At 38.5% G+C, this 22,370-nt stretch overlaps 1 protein-coding gene across 10 annotated transcripts in view; it reads left to right on the forward strand.

Moving 5' to 3' along the window:
• The window catches only part of Nachralpha6 (nicotinic acetylcholine receptor alpha6), a 223,693-nt gene that overhangs the window by 12,983 nt on the left and 188,340 nt on the right, over nucleotides 1-22,370 (forward strand). Inside the window, exons 1-2 of one of the 10 annotated variants that reach the window (XM_070305203.1) lie at nucleotides 497-1,570; nucleotides 3,756-4,299. The exons of 7 other annotated variants lie outside the window; for them this stretch is intronic. In XM_070305203.1, the coding sequence (XP_070161304.1) occupies nucleotides 4,197-4,299 (103 nt within the window). In that variant the 5' untranslated portion in view covers nucleotides 497-1,570; nucleotides 3,756-4,196. Of the gene's footprint in view, nucleotides 1-496; nucleotides 1,571-3,755; nucleotides 4,300-22,370 lie in introns of those variants that run through there. 2 more of the 10 variants (XM_070305204.1, XM_070305210.1) reach the window with 2 other exon arrangements.

Genomic DNA, 22,370 nt, shown 5'->3' on the forward strand with positions numbered 1-22,370 from the left:
AGAGAGGAGGGAAGCAGAATGAGCTCGCGATACGCGGCAACGGCCGTGAGCCACGGGGGTTCGTAAGAGGGTGGTTGGAGATGAGAGAGATGAAACATACGGCACGCGACGATTATAGGAAAGAGACAGAGTAGGTTCTCCGGTACAAGGTGGTGGGCACAATATTGATCTGTGGGGTGGGCTTCGGGGATGCTGCCCTCCGGCTCTCTCCTCCGCCCCCGGGCCGCCTGTCTCACCCGCCTTCTCGCATCCCCTCGAGCCCCGCGATGTCTCCCCCCTCGCGCCATCGCACCCCCGAGTCTACTTCCCCTGTGCTCGCGATGTAGTGGGGGTCACGCTGGTTGCGTGCTGGTCCAGTCCGCAGCCTCCAACGAAATCGTGGTGGGGACCGGAGGCGGCCACGGGAGGTAGGGACAGCGGGGGACGGTGGCTGCTCCGGTGATGGAGGTGGCGGAGGATTATGCCCCATCTCGTGGGGAACGCTCCTCGCGCTTATATCGCGGCGGTAGCTGCGAGTCGCGAGAGCTCGACCGGTAGCTCGTACACGACCCCGACCGCTTCCTTTTTCAGGGGTTTCGGTTTCCGGTTCGGGTATCCGTTTGCAGGGACAAGAGGCGGTTCCATCCCCGCGTGTCCAATCCCCCCCTCTCTCTCTCTCTCTCTCTCTCTCTCTCTTTCTCTCTCTTTGTTTCTCTTTGTTTCTCTCTTTATCATCCCTTATCTTTTGCCACCTCTTTCTCCCCATTCCTATTTCTCTGATCTTCCGTCGTTTCCCTCTTGCTAGCCCTTGTCTCAGTCTAGCGCGCGAGTTGCCACGTTCGGGCGGACTTCGCGGCATACATCCTGTGCGCGCGGCCTGTACGGAAAGCTACGCGTCTCTTCGTCATCGTGTTCGTTGCCACAATCGTCTTGATCGTCGTTCGGATTATTCGTATTTGTATTTTGCTCGTGTCGAAGCTGATTCGCGCGATGCGAGATAGGACCGTGCATACAAGAGGAACGACTTCGCCAAAGGACGAAAGCAATTACGGATAAAAGAAGCGGCGCATAGAGCAACGCGAGGACAGAGACGGATGGGATCGCGGAGAGAAAGAAGAGATAGCTGCAACAGAACAGGAAGGGCAACGATGATGAATGCGGATACACGAGAATGCACGTTCGCGCGAACGCGTGATCCCTGTTGAGAAAAAAAAAGAAACGGGTGCGACGAGAGGGTGCGAAAAGAGAAGAGAGCGGTCAACAGGAAAAGAAGAAGAGAAAAAGACGCGCGACAGCGGTGAATTCGTTGCCTACGTGGAACGGGCTGCTGGCAGAGGGAGCAGCCACGCTCCGCAAAGTTGCCTAGATACCGGGCAACACCGTGTTGCGCTCCGGTGAAGTAGGAGGCAGCGAAGGAGGCGGAGGTGGCGGTGCTGCTCCGCGGGAGGATGGAACGCGCGGTGGACTGTAGTGAGACGAGGAAGACGATCGCCGGCCAGGTCGCGAATGCAGGTCCGTGGTGCTGCCAAGAGTCACGATAGCACACCCGCGCCCCTCTCGAAGCCACGAGAGTGAAAGAAAGAGAGCACACGTAGGTCTTAAATCGCGGCAGCGTGCTCGCGGCTCGAGAAGCCAATCGCGAAAAGTATCGCGGCGTCGTTTGCGGTGCTACGGTTAAAACCATCGTTTCGTCAAACGTTCGCCGACATTGCCGGATACGACGAATAGTTTTAACCCTCACACATCTCACGGGCATTCGGAGTATCGCGACATTGTTCGCGGATGTGAAATCTTTTTCGGCCAATTTTTGTATCGGGAGAAATCTTTTTTACGAACTCGCGCGCGCGCGAGTATATCCAGCGTATCCTTCGTGCATCTATGTTGTTTCGCTCACGCGGCCGGAAATTCCAATCGAATCGTCGAGGTGGGTGTGAGCGAGTAATAAAGTGGTGAGCCCCGGTGCCGGTCGAGAACGGGGTGAGAGTACTCGTAACGATGGACGCCGCTGCGTGGGGGAGAGCAGGAGGATTCGCTGTAACGAGGGCGCGTAGTTGCCACGGACACCTGTAAACGGCACGAGCTCTCGTCCTTTTTCTTCGAGACGAGATCTTTTTTAAGACGATAGAATCGGCGACGCACGCACGCCGAAAGGCAAGCTTGTGAAGTACGCGTACGCGTAATTGACGAACGATACCGCGTGAAAAAATACCGGATATCATAGGTACGTTCGTATCGACTGCGTCGCAGCGTCAAAACTCCGCAGACGCATTTCCCGTGAGATTAAAACTCGCGCCATTGTCGCTTCTTCGTGGCGCGCGAGACAATGGAAAAAATTCCTACCTATATCGATATAGGCAGAAACTGAGGTAATGGCGTGCCATTTAATGTACGCTCCTCCGTCAATCCGATAAATAGGTCATCGTAATGCTGGACTCGTGATCAATGGCTGGTTGGTTGGTTGGTTGGTTGGAAAGGGTTGCAGCTAATTAAATCGCATATTTTCCTTATGTAATACGGAACATTTATATTTGATATAATTTGGTGCACGTAAAGGTAAATGCGCGATAACGAGAGCACATTTTCGTGTACTGTATTTTTAAAAAGCACAAGACAGTGATATGATTATTAATTTTTACTTTTTCCTAATTATTTTCTTCTCTTAAGACGAATATTTTCTTATGTATCTAATAGGATTTGATAATATATTTAATACTTTTCGTTATGTAAAATTGTAGATTAGATAAGAATAATTTTACAAATTCTCTTTAAAATCAATATGCGTGATATTAAATATAATTATGCTCTTCTCAATTCTCTCGTGTAATAATATTAATTATTGCAAACCTATTTCAAGTTTAATCCGTAGAGATCGATTTATGAGTCTGCGTATATGCGACTTTTTCAATTATATTAATAATTCATTCGGTCTCGCCACAAGAGGATGGAAAATTTATGATAACGGGGCTTGGCGAAACCGATCGTGCTCATTGTTAGTCCGTGGCACGTTTCTCCAAAGAGAATACAAGAAATCTTTTCTTGCTGATAGAGAAATAGTAAATCAACCTCCCAGCTTGCAAATCATCCAAGTCTTTGATACTCGCGTAACGACTGTAACCGTTATGTACACCGGCAAAAATATCGCGATAAATGACAGTATTATTCAAATTAGTGTCTTATATCACTATTTCATGGAGAACGGTCTCTACGTAAATTTGTGTAGTACAGATTTTGTGCACAATTTTTTATTTGAATTTATAGTTTAAAAATGATGCTGTGAATGTTATTTTACTGAAATTTCGATATAAAAGCTTTGGAAAAAAATTTTCCAATCTTTATATGTATAAGGTAAATTATCAGATTATAATTAATCAAAAATCTCATTAGATTTCTCTTAGATAATTATAACAAGTTTCAGGATCTTTGACAAAATAATCTAAAAATATCGTATCTTCGATTATTTCTCATATAAAGTTCCAGTGGTAATGTGAACTTGAGAAATGGATATTTTAGAAAAATTATATTGCGACGAAGAAACTCGCGAATCTTTAGCTTGAAATAAACTAAATAAATCTTAAAAATTATGCACAATTCTATAGATAAAAGGTTTGAAAGAGCAATCTCGTCGAATTCACACGAGATAGTGCAAACGCATGCCGCGAAACGACGCCGCGCGCGATAGGAAACAGGGGCGCGAAGAGGTTGTTCGCATACACACCTATACACACGCACACATGCACGCATGCACATATACATACACGCGAAATCATTATTTTCAGGATTCCTCGCGAGAATGCTCGAAATGCTGAGGGGCATCGTCGCGCGAACGTAGCGCGTTTTCTCTACGAACGATAAAACGCCGCCACCTTTCAACAATCGAGATCTCGCGAATACGCACAACCGAGAAGCGCGGAAGAACGCTCGGTTATGACGGCCAAGTCGGGAGGTGCGTTAGCGAGGGCATCGAGTATCGATTAGCAGATGATTCGCGCGGAATTGAGCTCGACTCGCGAGATCTGCACGATGACGATAATCATTGACGCAGCGGACAACAAAGCGCTCCCGGGCGATATTAGAGCGTAGTGACCGCTGCATGTAAAAGTGAACGCGCAAAATTGTGCAGTGCATTACGGTCAGGACGGGGCACGTCGGGACCGAGTGAAAGAACATCGAGCGAGTCGGTGTCGAGCCTCGACTTGGGCCTGCAAAATTCATCTGCCATGGCGCACCAGACAAGAGATCTACCGCAGTTGCGAATAAAGTTTTATAATACGGTCGCCGCCGGTCTCCAAATAGTCCTCTTGCTCACCGTCCTACCTCAAGGTAAGTTTGCCGGGACACGAATTTCCGATATTTTACGGTGACATTGTGTTTACGCGACATTACTCGTTATGATCTTCTTTATCGCTTTTCCGTCGTTTCAAGAATGAAAAGGCATGAATAATATTTTCGCAAATAGTTTTTTTTTTTGTGAGGATACTGACGAATAAAACCTTTAATAATTCAAAATACATACAAAGAACGTACAACACATCTATCAGTTGGCAGATTTATTATATGGGCTTCATTTATAAATACTGCAATATCAAATATTATGGTCGCATAAAATGTTTATGGCGATTGCTAATGGAAATTTTTGCAAAATGCATCTACTTGTCTAAACTTTTTTTTATAATCTGAAATTCCTCGTTCGAAATGCTATAATACGCATTTACTTTTACGTAATAAAGTGCAAAATACTAGAAAGCGCTCGATATACCTATGACACGCTTGATCACTGATGTATTTCAAATGGGACTAGTTTAATAGTGATTAGCTTTAAAATCTGATGTAATCTTGTACTTAATTTTGACTTGTCGAGTCAAATGTCTCAATTTGACTAATATACCAATGATTATGTTTTTTTAGTAAAAAAAAATTAAAGCTTAATTTTTGGATGCTTTTATTATCCATATATATATATATATATATATATATATATATATATATATATATATATGTTTGTATAATTTTATAATCGATTTAATCCGTACGAAGAAAGCAATTATCGTAATTATAGTTAAAATTTTTAAATATTAATAATATACACATTATATATGTGAAATAAAAATGAAATATGATATATTCTCATTTATTAGTATTTAAAGATCAAAATCGATTTTTGCATATCGCGACTTCTATTGAGCTGTGTCATTTCGTCGGGCTATTCTCTTTTTCTCTTTGTTCTCTCTGATATAGAAATTCCGAAAATAACTTTAGACAAGTACATAATTTAATGAACGACGCTCCCTCGACTATATTCCAACGTCATCTTTGCTACAGACACTTAAACGATCAGCACGTTAAATGCGGTAGAAAATCATTAATATCGTTCACATCGATAAAATTAGTCGCGCACGTATCGAATATAATAAAAAATTATTTTTGAGATAATAGCAATAGTGACCGCTAATTGCCATCATATGTTAACTTAGATATGTAGCTTTAGCTGCTTGTAAAATAACAACTGTATTCCATGCTTTGTTCGCTATACCTGCACGCGTTTATGTACATATGGAAGGTATATGCTCGCGTTTATATAATTTACGCGTGACTGATTACGCTAAAAGTGCCACTACGTATGTACGTGTATAATAAATCGGTTCGTCAATCATAATTACGGGCGACGCGCTCGGCAACAGTGCAACGTATAATAGAATCACTACAACTGCGGTATAACTGGGTGCGATCTGCCATCACGTTGCATCGGCGCTCGACCGCGACAAAACTGCATTTCGTTCAGTCAACGAAGTTTCGCAGCCATGCGCGGTACGACTCGGTCGGAATTAAATCGCACGATTTGAGGAACTCCCTCGGAAAAACATCGACGTGTGCGTCGCGGGCAGCGAAGTTTCGACGTGGCCAATGTTGGCTTCACCTCAGATTTTACGACACGTTAATCTCCGCCGCGGTAACGGATTTACACTATTGGGAATTGAACTTGTCGCGCTTTTCGAGAAAATTGACGAGATTTTTTAATCGTGCTATAAAACTCAGAGCTAAAATTGTGAAATAAAAATCAAATAATATGGCAAAAGATGTTTGAGAATTCAGTCTCTCTCTCTCTCTCTCTCTAATTAACTCTAGATTTGGAAAACAAAAAGAAAGATATATATCTACGTATATATTTCAATAAAGCAATATATTTTTTAATATCAGAAATTTTTAACATTGGAATTGTTTTTCTAATTCCAATCTGTCATCAACGTATACCTCAAACGAACACGGTTAGGAAATTACACGTGGCTTTACTTGAATGAGAAAATATGCAGAGTTATAAATCAACAGAAATATCAAAATTTCGCGATAAACATTCTAGCGCGAAATATCATGCGACGATTGAACTTGCGTGATCGTTTGATAGCAACGGTAAAGTTAAATCGTTGGATTTAAACTTGAAATTTATTGGTTCGTTGAGACGAAGTGGGAACATTAATAACCCTTCGCCATCATCGCTCATGTGTTAAAGGTCGCCCGAAGAAAACGATAAAATCTTTCCGGTATAGACGATCCGAAGCATTAAGTGCTTCGACAAATTTTTACGGGAGATATGTGTACATCTTCTCGATCATTATTCTCTGACAATATATCCAACGTATAAAATATTTTATCACCAAGTAACGCTATCAATTGGATGTCGTAATTTTCTTGCATCCACATCAAGTGAAAATAGAACTATGATACTATCGTAATGTACAGTATAATGCGTAATGTAACTAACTCGTAATTTTACATCTCGCCTATTTTTATCAGCGATCCTTATTTTTATGAAATAATCAAAAAATTTCATCCGCATTATTTTTTCGTTATCAATTTACTGCGATCCGTATTGATCGATTCACTTTCATCCTGGTTGCATTATGCCAGTCGTAAATCAATCACAGCGTAGTAAGTAGAGAACGATGGGCAACCTCTCCTTTCCTTCTCCGCTCTCTGCTATTGTATATATCCCGATATAATTTCGATGGAGAATCTGTTAGCTTCAGCCTGATGCTAATGTAAAATTCATTTCGTCGTGTTTTTCGTACTCGGTGAATCCAGTCCGCGGCCGGTGACGTATCTATTTTCGACGGTGTAGCTCACACATTTCTTCGTGAGTCCGAGATTACACAGCCCGCGGTAATAAGTCATTCGATTTATCGCCGGTCTCGCGCAAGATATCTTCTCGGAGGGGTTAGATTTCAGAGAAGGCTTCTGGATTTCTCCCTTAACCTCGCATCCCTTACCGATCGCCAACCGATCGTGAGTTATTTTCGGACGAACGGGAAAAAGCCTCTCTGCGAAACTGCCGCGGGCACTGCGTATTTTTCTACGTTACGCTTTACGGCGGCCGATGGCTGTTTCTCAATTACTAGGATGCTGGCGAAGGGCGCTCTCCGAGAATTTTTCCAAGAGAGATTGTTCTTCAAAACAGCTCGCCATGTTCTGTTTTAACGAGTAACGCATCACTTATACGTGTACGATTTCTTTTCCGCTCTTTAATATTGCAATTAAACTTTTAACAAGACTTTTTAAACGCGAGGATTTCGAATCTTCGAATGAATAAACAAATATTAATTGTTGTTTTGTGATTTATAAATTTTAATTTGGAATTTTTATAATGTGATTATCGATTTGTGTCACACACATTTGAACTTATTTATGATTGAAAAATATAGTTTTATCATGCTGCATCGAATACGCTGTGCTTTTATATCACGTACCAAGCACATCTGGCTTTGAAGATTAATAAAGCATTAACATCACTTAATGTTCGATCGATACTAAAGTCGAACTTTAGTCAATAATAATAGCGATCGATTGTCAGACTAAGTCAGTGAAGCATTCGTCAATGAGATGATGCACATGAATTGTTGAAATGTGAATTGTCACTAGATATTAATGCTAAAAATATAGTAAAATATAAATATTTTTATGACAAGGGTAACATAATGTAGATTGTTGAGCTAAATGAGAAAGAAAATTAAATCGATCAATTTATTAAGTTTCATATCTCAACAAATATTTAGATAAAGAACAAAATATTTTCCTAGTCAATATTATATTTATTAATGTCACGCGCTTTTAATAATACATGCACGATTTATATAAATTTCTGCATTATTCTTCGCGATCACATCTGGGATACACAGCACCCTAGTCTACCCTTGTAAAATATTTTCTCGAAAACAGTTAATAAATCATTGTCGATGAAATAGCTTTGAGTCTTCCGCGTTCACTCACACAAAATATCCCCTAGCTTCGCGTAGTAATCGCTTTCGAAGTTCCAACGAAGTAATCTGCGATCGATGCCCCAGAAAGCATCGCGGACGGAAAAACGTCGAAGAGAGGGCGTAAGTCAGTCTTTGTTAAAATTTCAGAATGTTTCGCCGTGGATTACGCTTGCAACGTGTTCACTTAACGCGTCGGCTCGGCGTTTTACTGTCACCGGTTGAGCACCACGGCTGTCGGATATCGAGATTTTTACATTGCGCGTATTGCGCCGCAACGGAGCAGAGACGCCGCCTATAACGTTGATATCGATTCTCGAACTTGCAACCGCGCCATTTCTCGTACGCGCGGGCATACACAAGTATTAATCGAAGGAAACATTTTCGCTGTGAGATTTGTCTTCTATTTGGAATTCATGTATATTTTTTTGGATTCGAAATCGCGCTCTTTATGCGTGTACGAGCAAAATCAGGCGTGGCGGTGACAGGGCTGTTGAAATTACATTACAGTTGATAATAAAACTGCATTGATTTCGCACCAAAATTTAATTTCGTCCGCAATATTTTCGCGTATATCGCGATATTGGCCTGTCTGATAATTACAATCCAACTATTGTGTTTTATCATGGTTATAATTCAGGACTCAACAAGGTGCGCACGTTTTACGTTGTATAATTACTAGTGGCCCCCTCATTATGGGCCGAATAAAAAATTGTGATTTTACTGGAGGACGACTGATCGTACAAACTTGACAAGTGTCGTTGCGATCTAACACGGAGATCAAAATCGTAGGATTAAAAATCCAGGATTATTGTTTGCGCACAGTATCATTCGAGTGAAAAAGGATTTGTCAAAAATATTTTACAAATGGATATTGTTACTGTAACTGGGAAAACCGTGACGTAGGAAGTATTATTGATAAAATCAAATATTTGTTTTTAAACTTTATTTAATGCATAAATATAGATATATATCATTCACGAGAGCTTATCATAAAATTTTTATAAACTATGTAAAAACAATAATGTAAATAAGTGAAATATTATAGTGTGTTAGTCTATTTTGTATTTTTTATATACGTCATATCGTTTTACTTCTGAAAAATTGATAATATATGGAAATATCTAAATATTTTATCCCCTTACTTTTTTATCCTTTTCAGAGACATTACTTTATCTAGCATAACTCGTTAAGCATTCATGATTCAGATAATGTAGTAGCAATGGATTTTTATTATTAACTGATTTTTTAATATAGAAAATTAATTTAGGTCACGTATCTACAAAGACTCGCATGATGACCACATTATTTGAATCTATATTTGTTCGTTCATACAATCCACTAGCGTATGCATATAATTATTATAATTATTTATTATATATATTAATAAAATTATTATTTATATATATATATATAGTAAATTAGTATAAATTGTAAAAGGTTAATGTTTGTGCGTGTATGTTTCGATGAAAGCCGTCGTTGGATTAATAATTTGATGTCCGTTTGACCCTCGTTGCTTAAATATAAGTCAAGGCTATATTATTAATATTAATATTAATATTAGTATTAATATTAATAGTATCATCATATACTAGAGTTTAATATTAATTTTGATATACTAAATGTAATATGATTTTTAATGTATATCGATATTTCTCTACATCGGGATATTAAAAAAAAAAAATCTTTTTTGACATAAATTATATAAATAATTATATACAATATAACTGTACATATATAAATATGTGAAGTTTTATGCAAATTTTCTTATACTACTAGTTTTATAGAATAAATACGCTTTTTATAAAATATAATACGCTTATTTTTTAAAAAGACACGCTTGAAAATTATGGCGAGCGATCAATAAATTCCACCATTCTCGTAAGACAGCTGATTACCGAAGCTCGCGAAATCCAACAAGGGCTTCTCCGAGAGACCATATCGTAGTACCAATTCGTTAGGAATTAACTTTGCACGGGCGATACATTATCTCGAAAGTGCGCGTATATTTGCTCGCCGAAAGTTGCGACTACGATTCCGAGGGTAAGAGACCGGTCGCCGACGAATCCCCGAAATGATTTATAATCCGTCATAAAAGCAGAAACTCCCGGGGGACGCGGTTAGAGAACACCGCAGCATCTTCATCATTTCGGTCGGGTGGTGACGGTGCGCAGGGATACGACTCGGATTTTCGGGACTTCGGACTACACAAACCTGTACAAGACCACGATCCCGTGCACCGATCCGTTTTATTTAAATCACGGCTATCCATAATGTCGAAATTCACTTCGGCCCGTTTAATGGTGATTTATGTTCGGCCCTTGTGGCCGGCCCACTTTTCGCAATTTAGCCTGGTATCGCGCCAGGGATTGTCTGCCGGGATAATCGAGTATGTTGTCTCTGTATACTATGTCATCTCGTGTACGAGCCTCAATGTAAGTGATGTTGAATAATAAATAAGACGTGTTCTCTTTCTCTCTCTCTCTCAAAGATTAAGCTGATAATTAATTAGAGCAAACAATCGCGTGCGTGATACGCGTATCGATTTGCGGATATTTGATATGATGAGGATATATGTGCCTATAACAGCGACAAAATACATATTTACGGTCTTGTGAGAAGTTCGCGAGCATGATGGTTTGATGCCGTAAGTGGAGTGCGAAAGCAGAGATTTTATCTTCTTCGTCAAGAGCGGAGTATGCGGGCGCCGGCAAAGTCCCTGAAACTTTTTGGCCAACATCTCTTTCTATTTTTGCGCGATTCGGTTTACCGTATTTACCGAGAACTAAGCGCACGAGGTAAATACACGGCACGACCAGCGAGGATCAAAAAGTCTCCGCATGTCAAAATATGGTCGCCAGAATAAATATACGAGCGGTTAGAACAGGAATCGCGCGATCGACGCCCAACTTCCGGACGCGTAAAAGTTAAAGTTTATTCGCGACATTGCAAGAGTTATTCGAAACGATAGAGATGAGAAGCACGTTCTCCCTTATGAGAGAAATTCTCTGACACGGGCATTAAATTTCAAGGACGACCCCCGTGCCCGATGCGAAAGCACTCAGACGCGCAAAAATCTGAATATTCTATGACCCAGATAAATTTGACTTTTCAAGGCGCGGTGCCGCCTCACACGCTGTAGCGATGAATGAAACATTTCGTCGACATAAGTGGATTCCGTGAGATGGTATTAGAATTTGAATTTCTCAACAGTGTGTGTTTGCGTGTGTTCTAGGAAGCTCGATAGGCCAAGCGTCGATCTTCAAAAGATGTAAATTCTTACAGCGCGCATGGTTCTTGATATGCAGATTTTTCCCGCGAGGAATGCAAATATTTTGCGGGATGGATTATGTCAGAGATAGTTGACTGGGATAGTCTCGAAAATTGAAAACTTCAATTCTTCCAGTATTAGAACTATATGGCGCAGAATTTGAAACTTTTCATATGCATACGTTCACTTTGTAACGTGCATTTCGGAATTCTCTATTATTGTCTCTCTCCGATTTCATTCGTCATGAGAAAACGTTTGTTACTGCCTAAAATAGCAAATCTGCCAGAATTGCAGAAACTATTTGTACTTAATCTTCATTTACCGCTTAAAACGAGCTTTCTGAGCATGACATGTTGTAGGAATCAGTAGTCCCGCTTGTATACCGAAAACAATCCTGTCTGCGACTAAATTGTTGCTTTGAAGTCTCGATATACCGAACGGCGCTATCAATCACTTGCGTTTCCATTAAATTGCAAGCAGCCGAATGTATCTACATCTCGAGCTTTGGGCCCCGAATGATCAAAGCGGCGTAGCCAATGTCATGTAAATGCGAAAGTGATTGAAGCTAGTGCGGATAATATATAATATGTACATATATAGAGAGTCCCCGAACGTTCTAGCCAGGCTTTGTGAGCTTATAGGAAATTTAATTCTGAACAAAAAATTTCCTATAAACATGGGTCGAAAAATGCTTTCTTAAGAAGTTATCGCTCAAAAACCTCTGAAATCGTAATTATTTTACACATTCTTCCAAATATCATGGAAAATGTGCGTCTTTTAACAAAAAGTACCGAAACAAAAATTATAGAAAATTAAATTATCTTTCAAATGAGATCAAAGTGATTGTTGTACATTTCATTGATTTTGATATAATCAGTTTCAAACATACAAAAAGTGCTTTTGTTACTTATTCTTAGATCGTTTAAAATTGAATCAGGAGGAAATCCGTAAAGCGACTAGATCGGTCATTACTCGATGCCGAAAGTGTATTGGAGCTAGGGGGGAACATTTTGAGAACAGTTAGTTTTTTCTCGTCTTTATTCATTTTCTACTCTATTACGTGCTATTTCAGTTTAAAGAAATTTATTTCATTTTCATAAATGAAAAAGATTTTTATTTTTTATTTTTATCGTTCTTTCAAGAAATTTATTAAGTTTCATTGTCTTTTCATCTTTTGCTCTTTCTTAGCATCAGAGGTTTTTGAGCGATAATTTCTTAAGAAAGTATTTTTCGTGTTTATAGGAAATTTTTTGTTCAGAACTAAATTTCCTGTAAGATCTCAAAGTCTGACTGGAACGTTCGGGACCATCCTGTATATACAAGCATAGCTGCAGACATGAGTTTCTTGTAGGATAGGTTGATGTGACACGAACATAAAGCCCGGATCTCACGCTTGGTCACACGATACATACATCACGATCGATACATCATAATCGCTCACAGCTGTAGGTACACCTGCCGCGTCGAATTTCTGTCTATTTCTATGTCCTCTCCTCCCTCCCTCTCTCTCTTTCTCTCTCATTCCCTTTAAATTGAACATGAAGTTAGAGAAAACATATTATTAGAAGGCGATCAGTTTTTTAATAAAGCAACTTCTTAAATCCAGCAAAGATACATATATTATAATATTGTAATTTTTTTTTATTCGTTGAAAAATAATTATAAGAATTTAAGATAGTTTTCAAATATTTTTATAAATTTTGTTACTCATGAGTTTTTGCTTTCACGATTTTTTATCAATCGTGCGTTTTATGACAATAAATACAATATATTTTATATTTTTGTTTTGCGATATAATACACGTTTTAATCAAATTTAAACATTCTTTTTATTAAATATTTATACAATTTTGATACTTGAATTATGGCCTTTTATGAGTTTTCGCAATTATGTCATTATATTAATTTACTCTTCCGTTATATTTTATTAATTTAATTAACGATTTCTGGTCTTACGTTATCGTGTTTTGTGCGTGTCTGACCTTGCAAGAATATTTCCCCTGAGTATTCATAAATCTTCTGCTTTCCCCTCATTCCAACGCGAGTTTATGCAAGATTTAAGAAAAGCAAGCAGAGGAAGGCAGACCTCGTGAGATCGAAGTCGACAGGGGCCAAACGAGAGGAATCCCTTTTATAATTAGGCCCACGGGCGACGCGTTGCTCCACTAATTACCTGTCCAACAATCTCCGACAAATGAATAAGTGGCCCTCAAGACTAGTCGCTCTCGTTGTCACAAAGCATATTTAGTTACAAGCAACCACCCCATGCATTTCGTCACTTTTTAGTTTAACTGACGTATCTGTGAAGTAATAATCTATATAACATATTTGTATCCATTCTATACTCACAATATATATATATATATACTGAATCTAATACAATCACGTAGGATAATTGTTCCAGAAATAGATAGCTATGCAAAAAAGAGGCTTTATGTTTATTCTTGAAGTACGTTAATTCGTGATAATTATAGAAATTATTGTCATAGTAATAGTTTTTTTGCAAAAATTTCAGCTATAATTTCTGTGACTGTCGTAGCATCTTAATCCAATCTTGTTTTTAGCACTAAAGTGTGAGTAAAATATCCTTTGATCGATTAAGTAATTCGCTTGATGGTATAAAGTTTATAATATTATCACATCTATTTAATTATTAATTGACCAGTTAAAGGAAAAAGGCCCCGAGCAAATTTCCAAAGCTCTCAGCCTCAAATTTCTCTGATGCCGACCTAGTGCGGCAGAAGCGAGACTGTTTGCGCGAAATTGTTTACGCAGTTGGGAGCGAGAATTTCCCATAGGCTGATTTGCGAGTGCAGTCTCGTGTAAATGACGCTAGCACACAGGCGGCCTTTGACTTGTCTGCCTGCTCTCGTTATTGCTGCGTAATCTTTGTCTCTACGTGAATAATTAAGCGATCAAAGTTATCGCTGAACGACCCCGTTTTGTCGGAACTTGCTTTGAAAAATCTTTACGCGCGCAAATTCTTAAGTTTTTTTCTAATTTTTTGCTTCTGCAAGCTACTTCACAAGTGAAATATTAATATCTCTAAAACTTCTATACAAGCAAATTTTTAGAGATAAATAAAAAGACGAATGCAGATCATATTTGACATAAATTATTTTTCTTTAAGGTATATACATATATATTCACGATATCGTACCAAAAGAGGGGCCACTCCTTTTTACTCCCGACTGCTGCCAACCGCAAGTTGGCAAAAAACAGAGAGAATATGCGTTTTTATCGTTTAAACTAAAGATAAAACTAAGAGATAGACCGTAATAAATATATATCACATTAAATGGTTCAAACTGAACTCTATTATGAGCACGGTTATAAAAAAATTATCTCTTCACAGATAGCTTTTGTAATCAACTACTTTATGCTCATAATAGAATTCAGTTTGAACCATTTAATTTGATATATATTTGTTATGATCTATCTCTTTTAATTTAAAAGATAAAAGGAGATGGCTATTTTTGATGGAACCTGCATATATATATATTTATATTCTTTGTTACACATAGCGTATACAGTAGTACAAACCAACCTCGAAGCCGGCAAACCAACAAGTATTTATGGTCTCCATCTTTTTGCGAATGCGACAAACAAGATCGTTATACTAATCCGCTATGACCTAGATCCTAAGCATTAGGCATTGTTTAAGACGCATCGTTAATATAATTTACGCCAAAAAAGTATATTGCGTAGTTTTGCCGCGTAGTAGCAACTTTTAACAAAGATTATAAACTAGAATAATTAAGCATTGCTGTATTTGAAATCGGATAATAATTACATATCAAATTTTAAATTTATTTCTCTCTCTTCTTTGAACATAATTATGTTATGCCTGAGATTTTATATATTTACGCTATCTTTTAAATATGACAATGCTGATAAAGTATGACACGTATTATATATATTGTATATTTTGTGAATGTGTATGTATGTGTGTATGTGTGTGTGTGTGTGTGTATATATACATATATATATCTTTTTTCTCGTAAAAGACTTTAAGTCTGGCCAGCTGTACGAGACGGGGTATAGACAGCTATATGTACAGATACGACCTCTTGTATAGCTTGAGATAGATCCTAGCGCATGTAAGGTAAATTGCCTCCTCCCTATTCGGAGTATTACGGATAAAGCAACAGCTGCCGTGATACCACCGAAGTTGCCTGGTTTTCTCCATGAGTTTGCAATCGGGTATCCGAAAAATAAAGGCTAATATGATACAGATATGATACAGGAGAGAGGATAATGTAGGGTAGCTTATGAAGATGCTGGATATATAGCCGGGATTATACGATGGTTTCTAGTCGAGCTATCGTTGTAACATGTAGGAAAGACAAGCATTACGCGATAGAAAAGCGTTAGAAGTGGATAGGTCGAATAAAATGTCATTTTCGACTTTACTGCAAATTGTTTGCTGTCTATTCCATGCTCGCGATTTATTTTATTTTCAGATAATAAATATTAGATACTATATTAAAGCATATAAAGATATCTCCGCTTCTCCGTTTATAATGTGAAGGAGAATGTACAATATATTTTTTTAAATAACGCTTCTATTTATTTCACTCGCGTGTTTTGATAAATTTAATTAAGTAATTTAATAGAATCCTTAAATTATAAATATCACTAAAACAAATCTTTTTTCTTCTTTCTATTCGCATTTTTTCTGATGTGGTTTTTAATCACTCTATTATTATACCTATGCATTTTTTTGCACATCTTAAAAAAAAGAAATGTATATTTAGACAGAGTTTATTTGAACAATTTTATTAATACGCATTCATTGTTGAATGGATCACAAATATGCGGCTAATATTATACATTTCGACCTTGATAGAGCAAACACGGTTATTATATATTTGTGACGCAGCAATCAGTGCATTAATTAAACACTTGATACCGCGTAATTAATGCAGCGATAATAATGAATTCTCCGGAATGAATTTCAAGACGCCCATTGCAATCATCTCGTTATCATCGAATTCACATCTTTGAATAATTCGAGGATCGAATTTATCCATTGTTAGTTTCTGTTAGTTGAACAACGTTGTCGGATGCGACAAGACGTTGAAATCGATATACGAACACATTGAAAACCGTCGGTAAAGTGTTTATCTGGGAACTGTAAGCCCTTGTGATTCGAGCAACGGAGGCTGCCTCGATATCTGCGGCCTCTTAAGCATCGATGTGCATATACCGGTTGACCCAATAAGGAGAGAGACATCCATTCCCAATGCCCATAGCGTTCTATCTAGTTACGTCTTTTCTAGTTGTCAATGGAGAACGCGCTGAAGAGAATTATATAGATAGATCGAATCTTGGAAGAGGTCTCGGAATGTTTAAGAAAATACTCAAAATACTGTTTGACTAAATTCCTATTGAATGACGAAACTATTTTAAGATATCGTAATTATTCGTTACAGAAACACTTTTCTATGCAAAATATACCATTATCTCTCGTTATCAATCTGGCTGATCGAATCGAATTAACATACAATGACATTCTTTTGTATATAATTTGGAAAAATATTTATATATACATATTACATGCGAAATCGTCAATGTGTGCATCACGATTTCAATAATGAAATATTAAATAGAACGATTTTTCCGCTTTACGTTTTCGTGCAACATTTGTGCACCATCGTTCAACATTTGTGCTTGGCTCTATACATACTAATTTTGTATCGAGCAAAGCAGGAAATCGCAAAAGTAATAAAATTGTTCTATTTAATATTTAATTATTGAAATCGCAATACACATAATAACGATTTCGCAATTATCGCCAATGCACACATTTCTCAGTGAGATAGCGACTCTTACTGCCGGCTTGTAATCCATGTCGGCCGTAAAGTCGCTCAAAGTACCGATCCATTCACGCTAACGAAACAGAAACAACGTTTCTCGGGTCGCCGGGGGCATTACGAACGTATGCATCGGCGATTATCACCGCACGTAGAGGGTGAATCGCAGCAGCAGCGGCGACACTGCCGGTGATGAACTCGTGCAAGGATGGAGGGCGAAGCGGAGAAAGGGAAAAGAGAAGAGGATGGGTGGCTCGGATGCTGGTCTGTGTTGGTCGATAGAATATAGAGCAGTGTGTCAGAACGACAACCTTCAGAACGAGAGAGAGAGAGAGAGAGAGAGAGAGAGAGAGAGAGAGAGAGAGAGCTACCGCTCTCTGCAGGACCGCTTGGCCCTCCACACTTTCCATTCCCTTTCACAAAGCGTCGAGACCATCCTCGACGACGAGGACAACGACTACGATGGACGAACTACTCGACGACGATCCTGCGCCCTTCTGTTCCGCGCCTCTCGCACCACCCTCTCCATCGCTCGGTCCCTTCCTATTACCTACCAACTTACCTATCTACCTACCTACCTATCTACCTACCTACCTACCTACCTACCTACCTACCTACCTACCTACCTACCTACCTACCTACCTACCTACCCACCCTACCCGCCTATCAATCCCTCATCCTACCTTACGCTGTACAACCTACAACCTACACCACTACACGCAGCCTATCCAACGGCTTACTTTCTCGGTTCTCACGGCTTACTCTCTTGCTCTTCTTGCTTTTTCCATTTCTCTCTTCTCATCTCTCACCCTCCGATTTGACAGGCTCTTTCTTGCCTGTTCTCTTCTCTTCTCCGCTGCTATCATGTCTTTTTCTTTCTTTCTTTTTTCCTTTTTCCTCTCACCCTTTCTCTCTCTCGCTCTTATTCTCAGCTTTTTCACTTTGTCGCACGGCAGTCTATCCTCTCACCCTTGTAGCTTCATCGATATCATCTCGTCCCGCTCTCTCACACCTTTACACCGTCGTTCTCTTCTGACTCGCCGTCATCTAACCCGCGCATTGATTTTACCCTACCCACTGCCTATATCCTAAGTTCTCTCCTAGAGTAGGTAAACACTCGACATAGCCGAGTGTCGCGCGTTTTGCGCGAACGAACGCCACCCATTAACCAACCTCTGCCTTACTCCTGGAAGCGATACCGTTGACAATTTAACGACTGGCTGTCATGGATTTCTTATACAAGATTCCTAACTTGCTATCAACTTTTGGTTAGAATATAGATGTTTATTTTCTTTTAAATTTAGAACAAGTTTTGCACAAATATTAAAGATAGATTTTCCTATTTTTTTTTTATAAAATCAGTATTATATTTAGATAATCATGAAAATGCAATTATATTTGCAAAAGTTTAATTATATTTGAACGTTCAGAAAATTTTGAAACATATAATTATGCACTTTGAACTTTAAACAATTGTTAAAATTCAATATATAATTTTATGAATTATTATATATATATTCTTCATTTATATATTCATATTCAGTATATAATTTTATGAATTATTATACATATTCTTCATTTATATTTATTACGTTTTCCATAGATGTTCGTTACACGTTACCCCTTATTCGTTATCTTTTTTAATTAGCATTATGGTATAAAGGGAAAAAATAGCATTTGCATTTGCTTATGTGCGCGTACTTACACTTACACGCAAAGGATTTATTAAATTTCTATTACATAAAAATTCATTATATTTGGGAGTGGTCGGCAAATTGAAACATAAAGATTAATGCAATACGATGTGTCGCATCCTATTAATTATCTGTCCGTTAAAAAAGCAAGATGCAATTAGATCTCGTGTTATTCAATAAAAATGAAACTTTTCGATAGTTACATTTAATCGAAAAGCGACGCTGATGGAAAAAGAATTTTGTACGAGCTCATCTTGCGCGTGTGATTGAGAGAGAATTAATTTCCAAATTACTAAGGTATGCAGTGATTGGCAGCAAAATTTAATTGGCGGCCATTTTCAGTTCTAAATTAAAAATTTAGTTTGGTAATTCCCTTAATTTTGCTAGTCGCATATATCTTCATTAGAATGGCGCGATTAAGTATGTAAGGCTTTTTCCTATTTTAATATAATTATAATTATACTTCCCGTGCTATTTAAGCACGAGAGAATATAAATGTTCATAAGACTTTATCTCCTCAAAAGAAGCCGATTGAAGATTTGATGTGAAATATTACAGTATTCCTTAAGTAACAAATTATCCGCGCTTTGTAAAAATACTTTATGACACGCCGTTAATAACACATCTTTATCAAGATTCTTATCTTACTTATTAACGCTTTATTATATACGCTTGGTGACTCTTTACAAGTGCAATAACGAAAAAATATACTGTGAGATACTAAGCGGGTTACCATAATACATAATATTCAGTCTAATAAGCAGAGGATGTCTTTTAAATTCAGATATTTTTAAAAGATATATCTCGACGAATATTACGCGATCGATGCTTTCAATCTTTATATGGCGTATATAAAAACTGCAACGAGACAAAATAAACATAATAGACTAAATATTGTAAAAGGATAAATGAGTTTATAATGCATTATTCTTTTTAGAAAAGAGAGGGTGGCTATTAGTTTTATCTAATTCTAATCTCAAGCATGTTTTCGTAAAATTTGTGAGGCTTGCCTATTTGCATCATTTAACAATAAGACGTGATCAAAATCGCATGAAACGAAATTCGTTGTATCGAATTTATTTTTAACATCGCGCGCTAACTGAATACTCATTGAATATCTCACAAAGCAGCATCAATCGATCGAATAAAAATCTAATCGAGAACGATGCCGCGGACACATAAAGTACACATGAGCGCGCATTAACATGTTTGCGTTAAAAAGTTAATCAAGACACACGATCGACAGCTCTTTCGTGGAGCGATAAATGAACAGAAAACGCTTTTTGGAATGATGCCCAAATTTACGTAAACAACCCATTGAATCTTTGTCTTTTTACGGATAAAAATCAGACTAGCGTTATCGTTCGTTTTTCACAAGTTGATATATATATCTTTGATTGCATATGCATACAAAAACATTATATACACATATTGTGTATGTATAATATATATATATATATATACATATATATAATATATATGTATGTATGTATGCATGTAGCGAACTGTGTTTTCGTCGACGCAAATTCTCGTGCGTGTTCTCTTACTCAGCGAACAAACACGGATCAAAAGTCCATAAAATCCGATTTCAGCAGCCCGTGGACGCCAATGCATTTCCGCCGGGACGCGCATCGGTAAATGGGTTTTTCTGCTGGAACATCCGAGCGCTGAGGAAGGAATAAATGACGTTTAAACCGACACTCGCATGCAACCGCATGGATTCGAAGAGTAGAATGAGAAGGAGAGAGAGAGAGAGAGAGAGAGAGAGAGCAGTTAAAAAAATACGAAATTTTTGCGAAAGCTCGAAGAGCAGTAGGATCGTTTCTATGTTGCTTACAGCCACGCGTACTGTTTGCATAATATATTTTGCTGCGCATGCTGCGCTTCGCATATTTTCCTCTCTATACGTCTCACCGATTAACGATCGCGCTGTTATTTTTCCAAGTCAAATCGATTAAATGGTTATTTATGAAGCTTTACGCGCGATTGTCATCATCAATGCCGTTATAATATGTCATAAATTTATTTACGCTATTATTCACTCTATCGATAATATTCTAACGCAAGCGATGATAGCCATTAACTATGTCATCGGTAATTATTGATCGCATTACTATCTTCTACTTTTTTTCAAGTTGTGAAATATTTTAGAGATATATGTGAGAATATGTGAAATTCTACTTTAATTCGCATTTGTCTCTAATTTTCCAGCCGAATTTGTGGCATCTATTTCACGTCGGCAGATTTGTTATGTGTTCTTGTCGGCAGATAGTAAAGTACGCTGACAACGAAATGCGCGCGGAGGAGAGATGCTATACATAAAAAAATATTTCGTCGACAGTGGTTGCTTGACGGCAAAAGCAATCGGGAGCAATTTCGTTCCGGCTGAAACTGCAGCTGCTTCGTATATATCTTCCCTCGCGCGCGCACCCCGTTCAAAGAAAACGCCGCCCCCGTCTCCGGAGGGTAATTGCTATCCCTACAGACGGCGAGCCTTGTCGCGTAATTACACGGCGTTTAATCTCTCGACCCTTTTTTCCTCGTTATCGATATCGTCTTGCACTGTGCCATGGCGGCGCATCCGCGCGTGAATAATTTTCCAGCTGTAATTTTAGCGACTGGAAACTGGAACAAAAAAATTCGATTCTTACATTGATGTAGTCGATCCTCTTTTTATGATTAAAGAAGATATTACATCGAAAGTCGGGATTATTTCAACGTTGCGCGAACTTCTGAGAACGTTGCGAACCTTTCACAATTCCGGAAATTCTTTGCGCTCTTTTGCGTACTTTCATCCGTCCTTCCATCCTTCCGTTCTCCCCGGAGCGCGATAATTTTTCCGACATCGGAGATGCATCTGCGCGAGTTTTCTCGCGATCTCACTCGGTACTGGCAGCTCATTTCCCTTCTCGCTGCTCCGTTCGCAAAAGTCCACTCCCGGAAAATATTACACGACGATGCCGGTATGCTTTTGTTACTTTAATATGTGCGCACACCGGTACGGGAATCTTTATGTTTCCCGAAGGATAACATTCGCGCACAGACGCGCGACAAGTTCCTGCGGGCTTATAAAAATGAATTCAATTGGAAAAAGTTTCACAATGATTGCCAATGAGTAGAAAATTATTTTATCTTTATAAATATATACATATATATGAATACACACACACACACACACACGTATGTGTGTATGGATGTATGTATGGATATATGTATGTATGTATGCATGTATGTATGTATACATTTTTTTCTCGGAAAGAGTTGCCCTTATCGATTTTTTCTCTCTCTCTCTTTCTCTTTCTCCCTTCGTCGGTTAGTAAAAGGAGCTTGGAAGGGAGGAAAATGGTCGATGGTGTTACGAAAGG

This window comes from Polyergus mexicanus, unplaced genomic scaffold, assembly GCF_030449975.1.
Source record: "Polyergus mexicanus isolate NDT 795.1 unplaced genomic scaffold, iyPolMexi1.0 SCAF_12, whole genome shotgun sequence".
NCBI classification, from domain to species: Eukaryota; Metazoa; Arthropoda; class Insecta; order Hymenoptera; family Formicidae; genus Polyergus; species Polyergus mexicanus.